Below are 14,383 nucleotides of genomic sequence, written 5' to 3'. Positions count from 1 at the left end.
CGCCTGTCGGGTAGGAGGCTGGTCCCCGCAGGGTGGCAGGGGTGAGGGTGGGGCCGCAGCCCCAGGAAAGCGCCGTCAACTCGCGGGCCGCCCTGCGCCCTCACCCGCGCGCGCCCTGCGCACCCCCGCTCCGGGCGCGGGCCCTAGGCGTCTCCCCCGCCGACCCGCTGCATGCATAATGCATGAGGGGCTATTTGTAATTCTGTGTGATATGTGCGCGCCTCCGCTTTGATTAGAAGGCCGCGGTGACAAAGACCTGTTTGTTAAGTTGGGAGGGCTTCCTCGCCTTGCGCGTTTGAAGTCCGGAGGACGCGGCGGCCCCCGGGTCCAGCCGCCGCACGCGGGACACAGCAGCCCCGGCCGCGCGGAGAGGCGCAGGGCGCACAGCTCCCGGAGGAAGGATGCAGGGAGAGTGGGGGTGGCGGAGAAAAGGAGGGGAGGGAGGGGAGGAGGGAGAAGGGCAGGAGGGAAGGAAGGAGGGAGTGAAGGGAAGGAGGAAGGAATGAAAGAAAGAAGGAGGGGAGACAGAAGGAGAAAAGGAAGGAAGGAAGGAGGGAGGGAGAAAAATGAAGGAAGGAGGGAAGGAAGGAGGGAGGGAGGGACGGAAAGAAGGAAGGAAGGAGGGAGGGAAGGACGAGACAGAAGGAGAGAAGGAAGGAAAGGAGAGGAGAGAAGGAAGGAGAGAGGGAGGGAAGGAAGGAAGGAAAAAAATGAAGGAAGGAAAGAGAAGGAGAGAAGGAAGGAGGGAAGGAGGAAGGGAGGAAGAAAAATGAAGCAAGGAAGGAGGGAGGGAAGGAAGGAAAGAAAAAAATGAAGGAAGGAAAGAGAAGGAGAGAAGGAAGGAGGGAAGGAGGGAGGGAGGGAAGGAAGGAGACAGAAGGAAGGAAGGAGGGAGGACGGAGGGGCGCGGGGGAAAGCGCTCTCCCCCCCCCCCATTTGCCCTGTGCTCCTCCTCGCGCGGGTCGGACACCCGCAGCCCCTCCCAGATCGAGCCCCCCCCTTCCCCAGCGAACCCCGAGTGCCTGGACGCAGGCCGCAGGAGCTGCGGAGAAAGGTCTCCCTCTCCTTCCAACCGGAGGAGAGCGCTGCGGGGCCGTGGCGAACCCCGGGTACCGCCGGGGGTGACCCCGATCCCGGGTCCCGGTTAGCACACCCAGCGCGCGGGGGCCGCCTTCGGAACGTGCGCACGGATCTTCTCCAAGACCCCCCCCCCAGCCCCCCCCCCCACCTGCCCCTCAGCTCCCCGAGAAGCCTGGTCCGCACTCAGGCGTGGGGGAGGGGGCAAGGAGGGGAACCGGGGTTGGGGGGGCGGGGGGTGTTGTAGATAAAAGAGGGAAGAGGGTAAAGTCAACTTTATTTGCAGACGGAGTTGTGCGGACAGGACGCGTTTGACTTCCGGGGTCGTAAAATGCTTTCGTGTTGCCCTCGAGACAGTAGGTCGTCCCGTGCACCCTGGACAGGGGCCGTGGGAAGGGGCGAGCGAGGAACAGCCTGGCGCAACCCCAAGTACACGTAGTCCCCCCCCAATAAATATCCTGGCCTCCAGGTCCAGTGCAGGGCTCTGGGTGCGGCCGCGCGGGGGCTGACGCGCGCCCGAGGGCCGCCGTGTACAAACCAGGTCTCCCCACGACGCGCGTGTTTCTCCGCGTGTGGACCCCCGCGCTCCGCAGACGCCCGCGGCCCCCGGCAGCGTCCGGGTCCCCGGCCTCCGCCGCGCCGGCCCCTCCTCCGAGGTCTGCGAGCCGCTTTCCACCGCCTCCGCCGCCGAGGTTCCGGCGTCCACGCTGGGGTCGACGTGGGCCCTTCCCTCCCCCTTCCGCGGCCCTCCGCCCGCGTCCCGGCCACCCCGCGCGCACCGGCAGCAGCGAGCCCGAAATCCCACCGCATCTCCCTCCGACTCGCACTCGACCGTCGTCCGTGAGACCGCGCGTCACCGTCGCCCGGGGTGCCCTCGGCGTCTCCGCGTCGCCGCGCGGGGACCCATCCTGCGGAGACGCGTTCCGGGGGCGCGGGGCCGGCGGGGACCTCCCGACCATCCGTAAACTCCTCCTCGAGTTTCGTTTCCGCCAGCCATTGAGGGGATGCGGGTACCTGTTTGGGGCGCCGGCGCCTGCGCCCGCCCGCGCGCGCGCGCTCTCTCCCTCTCCCTGCAAAAATTGGATCTCTAGGTCCCCACACCGAGGTGCACAGACGCCAAACAGTGATGAAATGAGAAGAAAGCCAATTGCCGGACTGGAGGTGGGGGAGAGATAGCGTCTCTGCGTGCGCCCGCCGCCGATCCGGGCGCCCTAATTGCTGTAGACAGGGAGCGCGGGGGGCTGGGCCGAGGTAGCGGTGTATAAATAGTGAGATCTCAAGTTGAAAGGCATAAATAACACCAGAAGGGATCTACCCTCACACGGACAGTCCTCTCCGCGCGGGGAGGCGTGCGGACCTCAGCCCGGCTCCCGGCCAGCCCCGCCGCGCCCCCCGCGGACCCCGCAGCCCCCGGGCAGCCATGGAGGAACTCACGGCTTTTGTATCCAAATCTTTTGACCAGAAAAGCAAGGAGGGCGGCGGCGGCGGCGGCGGCGGCGGCGGCGGCGGCAAGAAGGATTCGATCACGTACAGGGAAGTTTTGGAAAGCGGACTGGCGCGCTCCCGGGAGCTGGGGAGCTCGGAGTCCAGCCTCCAGGACCTTACGGAGGGCAGCGGCCACTGCCCGGTGCATCTGTTTAAGGACCACGTGGACAGCGACAAGGACAAACTGAAAGAGTTCGGCACGGGGAGGGCTGCGGAAGGTAAGCTCGCCGGGGCGCGGCTGGGCGCCCCTCCCGGGGACGGCGTCTCCTCGCCGCCGCGCTTGCGGGCCTGGCCCTGGCTCGGCGCGCGGGGAGGCCCCGGGGGCCGCGGCTCGCCCAGAATTCCGCCCCCAACTCTGAATGTACGGCCACGCTCGCACGCAAAGGCCCCGGCCACCCGTCGCCAGTGTTTTCGTAAGAAAGGAAGGAGACGCCAAGACGCGGCGGCGGAGCCAGAGAGGAAGGGAGGCAGGGAAGCCGAGCGAGCGAGGGCCGGGGCCGGGGCCGCGCGCTGCTGGCGGGCCGGCTTCCCCGGCGCCCTTGCGCCGGGCGTCGCCGCGGGAACTTTCCCGGGTCGGAGTCCATCGGGCCGACGAGCCCGAACAGCGGGGTCGGCCGTAGGGCCGCTGGGTGCGCGCCCGCCCGCCCGCCAGGCTGTCTAGTGTCTGCTCCCAAGCGCACACACGACAGATCCCAGGCGTCTCTCCCAGCGCCCAGCGCCCCCCGCTGCCCCAGCGTCCGACTTGGGCCGGCGCTGAGGACGCGCCGGCCGCTGGTCCCGGAGGGAGCGTTGCGTCCTGCGCCCGCTGAACCTCTCTGCTCAGTTTCCTCTTAGGGGAAACTTTCCCCCTTGAACCCGGAGCTGACGCGGGCCTGCAAATTAAAACCACTCGCGTGCCCGCAGGTGGCCGGGGTCTGGACGCGGAGGGAAGGATTCCCGGGAAGGTCATGGCCGTTGCGCGCGGGGCCTCCCGACCCCAGGCTGTGAGAGGACAGCCGGCCCTGCTGCGGGGCGGACCGCGTCCTGGGCCTCCTTCCTTCCTGCTTTTCCAGCCACGTTCGCCGCGGTTCGCCCTGTTGCTGAATGGGGGGGGGGGGGAGGAGGGGAACCGGCGGGTTTCTGGGGGGCTCTCCCAGCCGGGCACGGGGTGGTCCCAACGGGGGGGGGGGGTGTCTCCGTACAAACAGGGCAACCAGCAGCGGCAAATCAGTGGCGTAAAATTGGCTGGATTTCTCTGGGCGGGGGCACAGCGTAAAACTGTTACGAATGCCTATATTTCATTGCAAAGAGGAAACACAGCGGCTTCGCCCCCTGGTGCACACGGTGTCAGCGTTGGGGGAGGTCAGGAGGGCCTCCCTACGGAGGACATTCCTCACCACCCCCGCCAGCCCTGCCCCGTGAAGCCCCTGTGTCCTGGTCGCTGGGACCCCACACTTGGGATCTCTGAATGGCAGAGGTCTGGGCCGCGGCCTTGAGACCGTGGGGATGCCCCAGATATCTTTCTGAGGCCTCGACCCAGGGAAGCTGGAGGCTTAGACATGAGCCCCTGACCGCCGGCGGCCTGGGGACGCTCGGCCCTGGCCTGTCTTACTTTGGGGTTCAGCCCCCCACCCCGCAGGGCACATGCAATTCATGCAGAGGTTGCTTTCACGGAGACACGGCCTGGCTGGACACGCCACTCCGGGCCCACACGTAAGGTCAGAGGTTTCCAGCACCCAGGACTGACGTCCCTGGTGCTTGAGCCGTGTGGTGTGGGAGACCTTCGGGTTCCTGCAGAAACCCGGAGGTCCTGGGCTCCTGCACGGCCTGTCCCGCCGAGCTGTGGATTTTGCAGAGCCCGCCCTGGGTTCTCAAGGCCTTTGAAGGCCAGCTGCTCAGCTGGGATCCGTCCCTGGGGCCAGACTTCAGGGACGGGAAGGGAAGGAAGGATCAGGGCTGCCTCCAGGACAGGATTCGCGGTGGGGGCAGAAATGGGGTGCTGGTTTGCACATGTAACGCTTTCCGGAGGCAAAAGGGGATTTCAAAGCCAAGTTGGGGTTCCGCGACCCGTGCTCAGAAGGCCTGAGGGAAGGCTGTCGGGCAGACTCAGGGCTTGGCTTCTGGTGTCTGGCCGGCTCGGGGATCCCTGGGGGTGTCCCCTGTCCCCACGGCTGCTTCGCGTCTTCCCGCTTGGCGAGGCTCCGGGCTGAGGTACGGAGAGGCCTTCTGTGCGTGCTGCCTCCAGACCTTCAGGACTGCGGTCCTGGGGCGGGCCTCCTGAAGGCTAGCCCCTTCTGGGCACCGGGGCCAGTCAGGAGGGCACGGAGGTGCTCTGTGGCTGTGCCCGGCACGATCTGTGACGGAGGGAAAGCACAGGGAGACACAGGGGGCCCGGGAGGCACGGCTCCCGCCAGCCGGGCTTTGGGGTGATCACGTTATTTTCAATTTCTGGGCTGCCTTTGCTGCAGGTGGGAAGGCAAGGTCTCCAGTTAGACTCCCAATGTTGGCCTTATAACTGCCTGCCGCTTAGCCCCCTACCGTCCCCTCCGCCAGGAAACACAGACGCTCTCCTAATTTTTGGAGTAAGAAAGTGCCAGGCTTGGTGCCCTGGTGGCTGTGTGCCCCATCGCCGGATGTAGGTGACAGAGGGGGCAGCGGGAGGCCAGTAAGCTTGGGGACCTTGCTCAGCGGTGCGCCCCCAGGCACCGGGCTGAGCTGAGGGTGTGAGAAAAGAGGCCAGGGAGGGGCCCGCACGGCCCAGATCCACCCGCGTGGGGAGGGAGGCTCTTACCCGGCTGGTGCGCCCGGTGCCCTTCTCGGGACCCACACTAGGGCGATTCTGCCCAAACTTGTTTGACTTAAAATAATATTTCGCACCCCACTCCGAGAGAGAGAGAGAGAGAGAGAGAGAGAGAGAGATTAAGCTATGTGGCTATGTCCATATGTCAACAGGCGCAAAGGGGAACCTTGAGGAAACCATTCCGAGATTAGGCCGAGAAATTCAGCACCGCCAATGCCCGAGTTATTACCAAACAGCGTGGGTTGCCCCTCGAGTCCGCTTTATCGACCTGACGCAGCCCTGGGTAGGGGTGGGCTGGTCAGGCAGTCAGGGCGCGTTGCCTGCCGGGGCCCCTTCGTCCGCAGGCGCGCACGCGGTGCTCGCCGGGTCCTGCACCTCCGCGCAGCGCGGCTGTGTTTCTGGGCAGACGGGGAGGGCGGGGGCGGCCCTGAGAGCCCTGCGCCCTCAGCCCTGCGCCCCCCGCTGCCCCCGCAGGCATCTACGAGTGCAAGGAGAAGCGCGAGGACGTCAAGTCCGAGGACGAGGACGGGCAGACGAAGCTCAAGCAGAGGCGCAGCCGCACCAACTTTACGCTGGAGCAGCTCAACGAGCTGGAGAGGCTGTTCGACGAGACCCACTACCCCGACGCCTTCATGCGCGAGGAGCTCAGCCAGCGCCTGGGGCTCTCGGAGGCGCGCGTGCAGGTAGGAGCCCCCCAGCCCCGAAGCGCAGACCCTCTCGGAGACGCCCAGGGCCCTCGCGTGCGCGCAGGTCGCACGGTTCGCACCCAGGGCGCGTGCCCCGCCTGAGCCGGTCGCCCTCCCCACCTGGAGGTGCTCAGGCACTGGGATCTGACCTCACCTCTTTGCACAGCTCCTCTCCGCGGCCCCCAGCCTCCTCCCTTGCCCTCCAGGGAGGGGAGGCGAGGGGCCAGGTGGGGGGAGTCGCGCACACGGGCATCTTGATGAGCGCGGCTGATGCCCGCGCGGGGCCGGATTAGCTCGGGCGCGGGCGGGGGGCGGGGGCGCGGGCGCATGAATTCATAAAGCCCCATCTGGCGAGCCAGTGTCTGCGGGGGCCCTGGGCGTGCGCGGCACGTGCGCGGAGGGGACGCTGTGGCAAGCCGCTAGGCTAAATTTATTTATGCCTTTTTGGGGCACGGTAGCAAAAACTCACTCCCGCTCGCGTCCTCCGAATGCTGACCCCCGCCTGGGAGCCCGGGGCCTGGAAGGTTCCCGTCCTTCCTCACGGTTCTGGGCACGACAGCAGCGCGCCAGGCGGAGAGAAGAAGGGGTCAGCATCCCCGGGGCTCTGGGGACTGGTTTTAAATACACGGAATTAATATTGCCAAACGGGGAGGGGGGGGGCATGAGAAAAAAAAAAAGCGCAGGGCTTTGAACGCACGGGTTTCCCCCGTTGGGTTGGAAAATCAACACGTTCAAACACCAGTCCCCACCCTCCCCCGAGTTTACTTTCCAAACGAAAACACAAACGTGTGGTATAGATAGTGTCTTACGAAATCTTTAATTTGGAAAAGAAAATTGTTTTTGGTCCCCAGCCCCCTTCTGCGTTTCCGTGTGGCTGCAGAGGGAAGGGTTTCTTAGGATTGCAAGGCAATCGTGTAGGGCCGGCTCTAGGCTACAGCCAGCGGGGACAGAGCCTCCCTGCGAGGTGGGACCCAGGCGCACAGCAGCTCTGGCCACCCTGTCCACCCCCCCCCCCCCGTGGGGGCGGGGGCGTCCGGTGCGTTTGGGCATCAGCGGCCCCCGCACGGGGAGGCGGCTGGCAGGGCCCAGAGTGGCTTCCCCGCTGGCCACCTTTCTCGGGCAAGATGGATAGGCATTCCCCCTATAAATTAATGAAAAGATTAAACTTTCGCTGAGGGGGACATCAACTTTTATGTTATCTCCCGGTGTCTTTCTGCCTGGGATCTGTAATATCTCCCAGGCCTTGATGTACTGTTTCTATAAAAATAAATTACTTGTAATTTAATTCTACACTATTTCTTTGAGCAGTCTATTACACGCAGCACCTTAGCAGGAGGGACCCACCGGCAGAAAACTGGTTCTCGTGTGTCTGCAGCTCTTGAGAAAACCCTAAAATCAAGGGGGGGGGGCTGGGGGGGCATTTGTGTGGAGGAGGAGAAGGCACGCGAGTGGCTGTCCATCCAGAGGTGAATTAAAACTTAACGACTGCAAATAATAATAAAAACAAACACGGGGATGGGAGAGACAATTTTGTGCGGGCCACGGGGAACAGAGTCAGGGAATCAACACCAGGGGGAAAGGGGCTCGTAAAAATCAATTAGTTAAAACGAATGGGTCAGCGCGCCCAGGGCGAGGGGGCGGGCGGCGGAGGCAGGGGGTCAGGAAGGAGCTGTGTTTTGTTCCTGTGCCTGAACCCTCTGGGTCGTCCCTTTTGGGCACAGCCCGTCCCGTGCCGTTAGGAAGGTAGAGTTTCAATTTAGTGCGGAAATCTGCTGTACATAAATTGGGGATCGTACGGACGCTGGTCCTTATTAACCTTTTATTTTTAGTCGTGTACTGGGACCTCGTATCACCCAGCTGTCAGGGTTATAATCGAAAGTTATGAGACCACGCGCAGGACCAGGCGGTAATTTAATTACAACAAATATCTTTGGGTTTATGGCGCAGAGCTAAATTAAATGTCATTATTCACTGTCTGTAATGGAAATCAAAAGGAAATCAGATTACAGCGTTTGTGAAAGAAATCAGTGACTGGTCCTTAATGAAGAAATAAGTGTTTAACCAGTGCACTGAGCTCTCCTTAGCATATTCAGGACTAATTCGAATTGATCGTGAATCACCCCAAGACTGATTTATTATCGCTTCACGCAGCGGCTAATTCATCACTTTTATTCATCGTAATGTTATTTCCACCCACCCGCCCCCCCCCCCACCCCTGCTGAAGGGAGAACAGCTTTCTTTCCACGTTTAAATAGGATTCTGGTTTTGAAAAATGCCCTTGGTGGGGGGGGGGTGGGTGCAGAATTTGCTGTCTCCTGCGCCTGGTTTGGGTCTCCCCTCTGAGGACCGAGTAGGGCACCCCAAGGAGAGGGAGGAGCCCCGGAGGGGCCCCCCCGGGGTGCAGTCGTGCCGTCTGGACCGCCCCGGGGTTGTGCGGGGAGGACGGCTCCGGACTCAGGGATTGTATACGGGAGTGAAACTTGGTGCGGCCCACCTTGCTGGGTGGGTGGGTCGGAGGGACCGTTTTGGGACTGCTTTTCGGGGAACAGGCTGAAAGTTTCCCAAGCTCCCCGTATGTAGCCTGGCGGGGGGGGGGGGGGGCGAGCTTTTCGAGCCTTCCGGAAAGGCCGATTCAAACGGGCAGGCGGTGGCTCAGCCGTGGATACAAAGCTGTCTCAGAAGAGTCTGGGAAGGAAGAGTGAAGGTTTCTTACAGTCTCCGCTGGGCCTGGCCTCCCGGGTTTGGTGAGGTTCCCCCGTGCAGGGTCGGGGGCAGCGGGGCCGAGCTGTCGGGGCGGTTTGGCCAAACGGGAGGCTTTCTTTGTGCTAATTATTCCGCGAGGCCCCTGATGTCATTGCGACAACTGTGCCAGTGAGGGCGGCAGGAAAGCTGCGGGAGAAAGCCAGTTAGGAACAATCAGCTGCTAAAACCGCACGGAGGGGCCTCCAGATTTCCGCAGGCACAGCTTGGGGGCCACGGGGTTCAAGAACCAGGGCTGTCTGGACGAGGTGGGGGGACTTTGGTGGGGCGTCCTTTGCTCCAAAATGTTGACATCAGGCCTGCAAATCGAGCTGAACTGGGGAAGGTTCCGCGGATACCCTTTCTCCAAGAATGAGACGTTTTGCAAGAGAGGCCGGTGGCCGCAGTCGTCGGGGTGACCCGGTGTTTCCGGATCCAGGACGCTGAGGAGTCCGTACTGTTAACTGGGACCCTCCAGGCTTCCAAGGAGGGCATGAGGGACACTGGGGACGCGGAGGGTCCTGGACTCAGGGTGTCCCGAATTGTCCCGAATTGCGGGGGGGTCATACTGGAAGCTCTTTATGCGTCTGTGCGCCCCGTTAGCGGGCAGCTAAGGTTCCGAGCAGGACGATCAGGCGCTCCCCGGGCCTGGCAGAGTGGAAGAGGGCGTCCACTGCTCCTGGAAAGTTCTCGAATCCACCCCACCGTCCTGGCGCGCACTTCTCTGCTTTAAATACGTGAGCCGTCAAGGATCCTCACTTGGGGGAGACACAGGCAGGGCTCAGAATCGACTTTGGGAATCCGCAGCTCTAGGTGGCCAGCTATGTGTGTGTGGGGGGGGGGGGGCGGTGGCTGGGGCGGGAGGGAGCCCGACTGCGACCCTGGTGTCCTGGCACCAGAGCGCGCGCCGCCGTGCGCCTAGCCTCCTGGGGGGAAAGAGGCCGGCGGGCTCACGGGGCTGCGCGCGTGTCTCTGTTCTGTCCTCAGGTTTGGTTCCAGAACCGGAGAGCTAAGTGCCGGAAGCAAGAGAACCAGATGCATAAAGGTGGGTGCGGAGGTGGGGAGCGCGTGCAGACACGGGAGGACCTCGGCGGCCCTCACGGCTCCTCTTTTCCCCTTGCAGGCGTTATCCTGGGCACCGCCAGCCACCTGGACGCCTGCAGGGTGGCCCCCTACGTGAACATGGGCGCCCTCCGAATGCCTTTCCAACAGGTAGCCCGTTTTTCTTCCTTCTGAGCCGCGCGGGGGCCCGCCACCTCCCCGCCTCCCTGGCGTCCTGCCTCCTCCCCCCCCCCCCCCCCCCCCCCGCCGCTCCCGCCCCCGCGGAAGAAAGGCTGGCGCTTTTACAAGGGGGCATTTATGGAGCCGTTGGCACGTATTAAAATCACACTGTAAAACTCCAAGAGTCACCTTGGGGAGGGCCAGGGTTTAAACCCAAACACAATTTTACAAAAATCAAATCGGAGTGAAAAAAAAAAAAAAATCCCACCCACCCAGGCGGCCTGGCTGGGGGTGGGGCGTGAAGATGGTGTACTTGGCCCGGAGCCCCTGCGTCTACACCCAGCCCCCCACCTCGCCTGCCCCACGCCTCAAGTGAGGTGTCTGCGTCCCCCGCCCCTCTCCTGTACCTGGGCCTCCCTCTCCACCTCCGAGCCCGGGTCATCGGGGCTCGGCTCCAAGTGGAGTCGGGAGGCCCCAGCGCTGAGGGCTGCCTGGCGTGGGCGTCTAGGGTTTCCGGAGACCCCCCGAGGGCTGCCTTCTGCTCCGGAGCAGCTACCGGTGGATGGTGGAACCTGCCTGGGGCGAGGCGCGGGCGCCCGGGGCGAGAGCGCAGGGCGCACGTGCCCCGGACTCGCGCCAGCCAGCGCGGGACCTGGGGGCGCGCGGGTTGGGGCCCCACCTTGGGGGAATATGTGAGCGCAGGGGCTGGCGGAGCTGGGGTGCTGTGGGCAGAGCGGAGGCGTGTTCACCACGCGCCCTGCACGGCTTTGCTCCAGGGAGCAGGCCTGGGGTTGTATTTGGACCTGTGTTTGCTACGGGCCTCTGTGGGTCAGCTAGGGCGCGGGTAGAGGTGGTGAGGGGTCAATAAACAGGGCCCTTAGCCAGAGCGGGGCGCTGGCGCCTTGTGCCGTCAGACTCAAGGTGCCCAAACGCGAAGGGAGTCCAGGGCGGCGCCTGCGCTGGGTAAGGGCCTGCGTCCCTCTCTTGCTTGGCCTCACCCACTCCGCGCCTGGGCACACGTCTTTCCCCAGGGAGGGCAGTCTCTTCACATGACCTGCAATGCAGCCCAGAGTGGGGTCCGCCCTGAGGCTATACTGCAATGAGGCTGTTGGGGCGCGGGGGGGGGGGGGATTCAGAGGCGTCCCGCGGGGGAGGGGGGTAAGAGGAGGCCAGCACCCCGCAGTCCAGAGGTCGAGTGGGGACAAGTCACAAGTTCAGAGAAGTTGAGCTTCCCGTGAGGAGGGGAACCAGCCGCAGACACTGGGATGTTGGCGAGGACAGGGGCGTGGGCGCCACCGGGAGGGTGGGGGTGGGTGGGTGCCGGGCTCTGTTCAGATTCTCCAGCTCCCACGGCGCAAAGCAGCCAGTGCCCTCGGCGGACACGCGTGCCAGGAGCACAGCTGCGACCCCCCCCCCCCCCCCCCGCCCGCTCCCGGCTGGCGCAGAGGAGTCGATGGTGGTCCCCGGGGTGGGGGCAGGGGGCTACGACTCCCCAGAAACGGACGCCCCAGGGTCCGTCCCGTTGCACACAAGGCCTAACTGCGCCTTCTGCCCGCCCAGGTTCAGGCACAGCTCCAGCTGGAAGGCGTCGCGCACGCGCACCCGCACCTGCACCCGCACCTGGCCGCGCACGCGCCCTACCTGATGTTCCCGCCGCCGCCCTTCGGGCTGCCCATCGCGTCCCTGGCCGAGTCGGCCTCCGCCGCCGCCGTCGTGGCCGCCGCCGCCAAAAGCAACAGCAAAAACTCCAGCATCGCCGACCTGCGGCTCAAGGCGCGGAAGCACGCCGAGGCCCTGGGGCTCTGACCCACCGCCCGCCCCGCGCCCGGCCCCGGCCCCACGACCCCGCCCACGCTGCGTCCTGCACGCGCCCCCTCCGCGCCCCCCGAAGGTTCGCACGGACGCCCTGCAGCGAGCGCGCGGGCCCTGGGGCAGCGGCCTCCCCGCTCGGGGCAGCCCGGGGTGGGGCCCACCACTGGCCTAGGGAGGGGGCCTTCCGGGGCCCTCACGACCCCGCCAGACCCTCGCAGAGACTGTGCGGAAGAACGCAGGTGACGCTCAGACCACCCAGCCCTTTGCCGCGCTGTCTGCACTTCCTGGGACCCTGCGCCACCGGGAGCCCCTGTGTGCCCCTGTGCGCCCCGCGCGCTCCTGTGCGCCCCCGTGCGCTCCTGTGCGCCCCTGTGCGCCCCTGTGCTGCCGGCGGCGTTCCTACCCTGTGCATGTGGCTTCCTACTCGCCTTTGGAAGATCTTAGAGTCTATTAAACAAAAGGTCTGGGGCTGGTCTCCGCTGAAGATACCAACACTCTTATTCACTGCCACGAACTTGCTTTTTCGTCTGAGGAGGTTCAGGACGGGTATGGATTTCAATGTGGACTTTCGCCTGCCAGGCAGGGGCCATACTCTGCAGCAATAAGGAACCGCGTCTGAGGACCTCCACAAGGTGGGGTGGGGGTGGGGGAGACCTGGTTCTCCCAGGTTGGGACCGTTTTTTTTGGGGGGGGGGGAGGGAGGGGGTTGAACCTGAATGACGAGCACGGTCTTCACGCACATGTTTGGCCCCAAAGCACCGAGTTTAGGATTCCTTGTGCCATAGTACAGGCGACTTTATAACTTTTCCAGCATTTGATTCCCGAATTGATGATTTTTTTTTTTTTTTTTTTTTTTTTTTTTTGCTGTTTTACAGAATTCAGACGCAAATAACTTGCATAGAGACACAGGGGCGGGTGGTTTTAAGGTATGATACTGATGCAGCATTAACTTTGGTGAAATGCAGTTAAGTGCAATACTGTAAATATTATAGATTTAAAAAAAAAATAGCCGTGCACTCTTGACCCCGTCAGCTTCGGAATTCCAAGGGCATTACCCTCCTCCTGCATGCTGCGGGCCCGGCCGACTGGGGGCCCATCGCCAAACCCGAGGGGGGGTGTCTGGCGTGGGCCGAGCAAGACCGGGGGCCTGTCAGGATGTGACGCTGCTGGCTGAGCTGTTTCTGAGAAGGGAAGAGTGAGTGACGTCCTCCGGGCAGCGAGTTTGAAGACAGTGTTTTGTAGCCGAGGTCCCAGGTTCTACTTCTCCTTGTCTTTTCTTTTTTGTTTCTCCCTGAGTCCCCCCCAGGCCCCCCTCCCGGCCGCGTTGTGTAAGCACCACACGGCGAGTTAGTTGAGCAGGTGGCATGGGATAGGAAAGTCGCTTGAAAGGGTGTAGCCACAGGGCTCGGGGTCCCCAGCGATGCACCTGAGTTTCGGGCGAGGCGCTTTGCGGGCACTGCGTGGGCTCCGGGGGCCACGCACCAGGGCTGGGCTTGTCTACCTCGGAGAGACGCCTGTGTTTTTGCCTTAGTCGCCGAGGGCTGCCCAGACGGAAGCGGCTTTCTCCATCAGTGTGCCAACCCCTACCCGGCCGTCCAGCCAGCGTTTCATGAGCTGCACGCGTTCATCCTGTGTCCAAAAGACGTTTCGCTCTTTCCGGATTTGGCCTTGGCGGCTGTCTTTCCTTATCCCCGAACTTTGGTATATTTTCTTCACGAGACAGAAAACGTTTCCTTCCGGGCAAGGAAACGTTTTCTACCTTTCCACGGGGCTGAGATGCAGACACGTTTGGACGCGTCTCATTTCTATCATCTGAAATTCTTTATAGGAACCGAAAGGCCCCTCCGACTTTTTCCCCACCCTGAAATTTTAGTAAAGCTCTAAAATGACAGAGCAAGACAGAGAAAGCAAGGTCAGTATTTTTAAATCACTTGCAACTTTTTATGTCAGACATTCACGGCGACGTAGAGTTTGCCTGAAATGTTCAGTTTTGCTTTCAAACAGCTGTGAATAAAAACAAAAAAACAAAAAAACAAAACGGGAGGTCCTACAAAGCTTGAATTTTCCTTTCCATGCAAACAGCGCATTTCCAACCTTTTAAAGCTAGTGGCATTCATCCGAAAATGTAACACTTGGCAAAGGTTCCAGGTAAAGCGTGTGCATCCGTATTTTCTTGTTTGTTTGAAAAAGCTTACAAAATTTTTGCCTAAATACACTCTTCACAGACCACTCCCTCCGCCCCAGAAAACTCCCTCCACGTGAGCACAAGACATGGGGTCTGCAGCTTCCAGTTCCGGTTGTGCTGATGGCACCCAGCACGTGCTGGACGGGGGTCACCTAATCCTCGTGTGGGTCTAGGTGTGCCGGCCCGTCACCCCGGGGCCGTGGCATCACCCGGGGGGCGTGCACATGGTGCAGAACTGGGACAGGGCGTCAGAAAAATGACACGCATGAAACGGATGCTTCTGGGCTGTCGTTGCTGTTTTCTGCTCAAACCAGGATCCCTTTCAAAGTCATTCGTGGGACATCCCAACAGCGCCTTGCTCACAGCGGGAAATGTCACCTGGAAAGCACGTTGGGCAGG

At 62.7% G+C, this 14,383-nt stretch overlaps 1 protein-coding gene across 1 annotated transcript; it reads left to right on the top strand.

The window, feature by feature from the left end:
- The first annotated feature begins 1,346 nt into the window (after positions 1–1,346).
- On the top strand, positions 1,347–12,436 carry SHOX (SHOX homeobox). Its single transcript, XM_081794540.1, has 5 exons — positions 1,347–2,780; positions 5,816–6,024; positions 9,754–9,811; positions 9,890–9,978; positions 11,548–12,436. Exons 1-5 carry the CDS (start codon positions 2,498–2,500, stop codon positions 11,791–11,793), a joined length of 885 nt encoding a protein of 294 aa, XP_081650666.1. The 5' UTR covers positions 1,347–2,497; the 3' UTR covers positions 11,794–12,436.
- Positions 12,437–14,383: the final 1,947 nt, after the last annotated feature.

The sequence above is a fragment of the Panthera onca genome, chromosome Y (assembly GCF_046562875.1).
Source record: "Panthera onca isolate mPanOnc1 chromosome Y, mPanOnc1 haplotype 2, whole genome shotgun sequence".
NCBI classification, from domain to species: domain Eukaryota; kingdom Metazoa; phylum Chordata; class Mammalia; order Carnivora; family Felidae; genus Panthera; species Panthera onca.
Note: the sequence above shows the minus strand (reverse complement) of the source record. Positions and strands in the feature narration are given on the sequence as shown.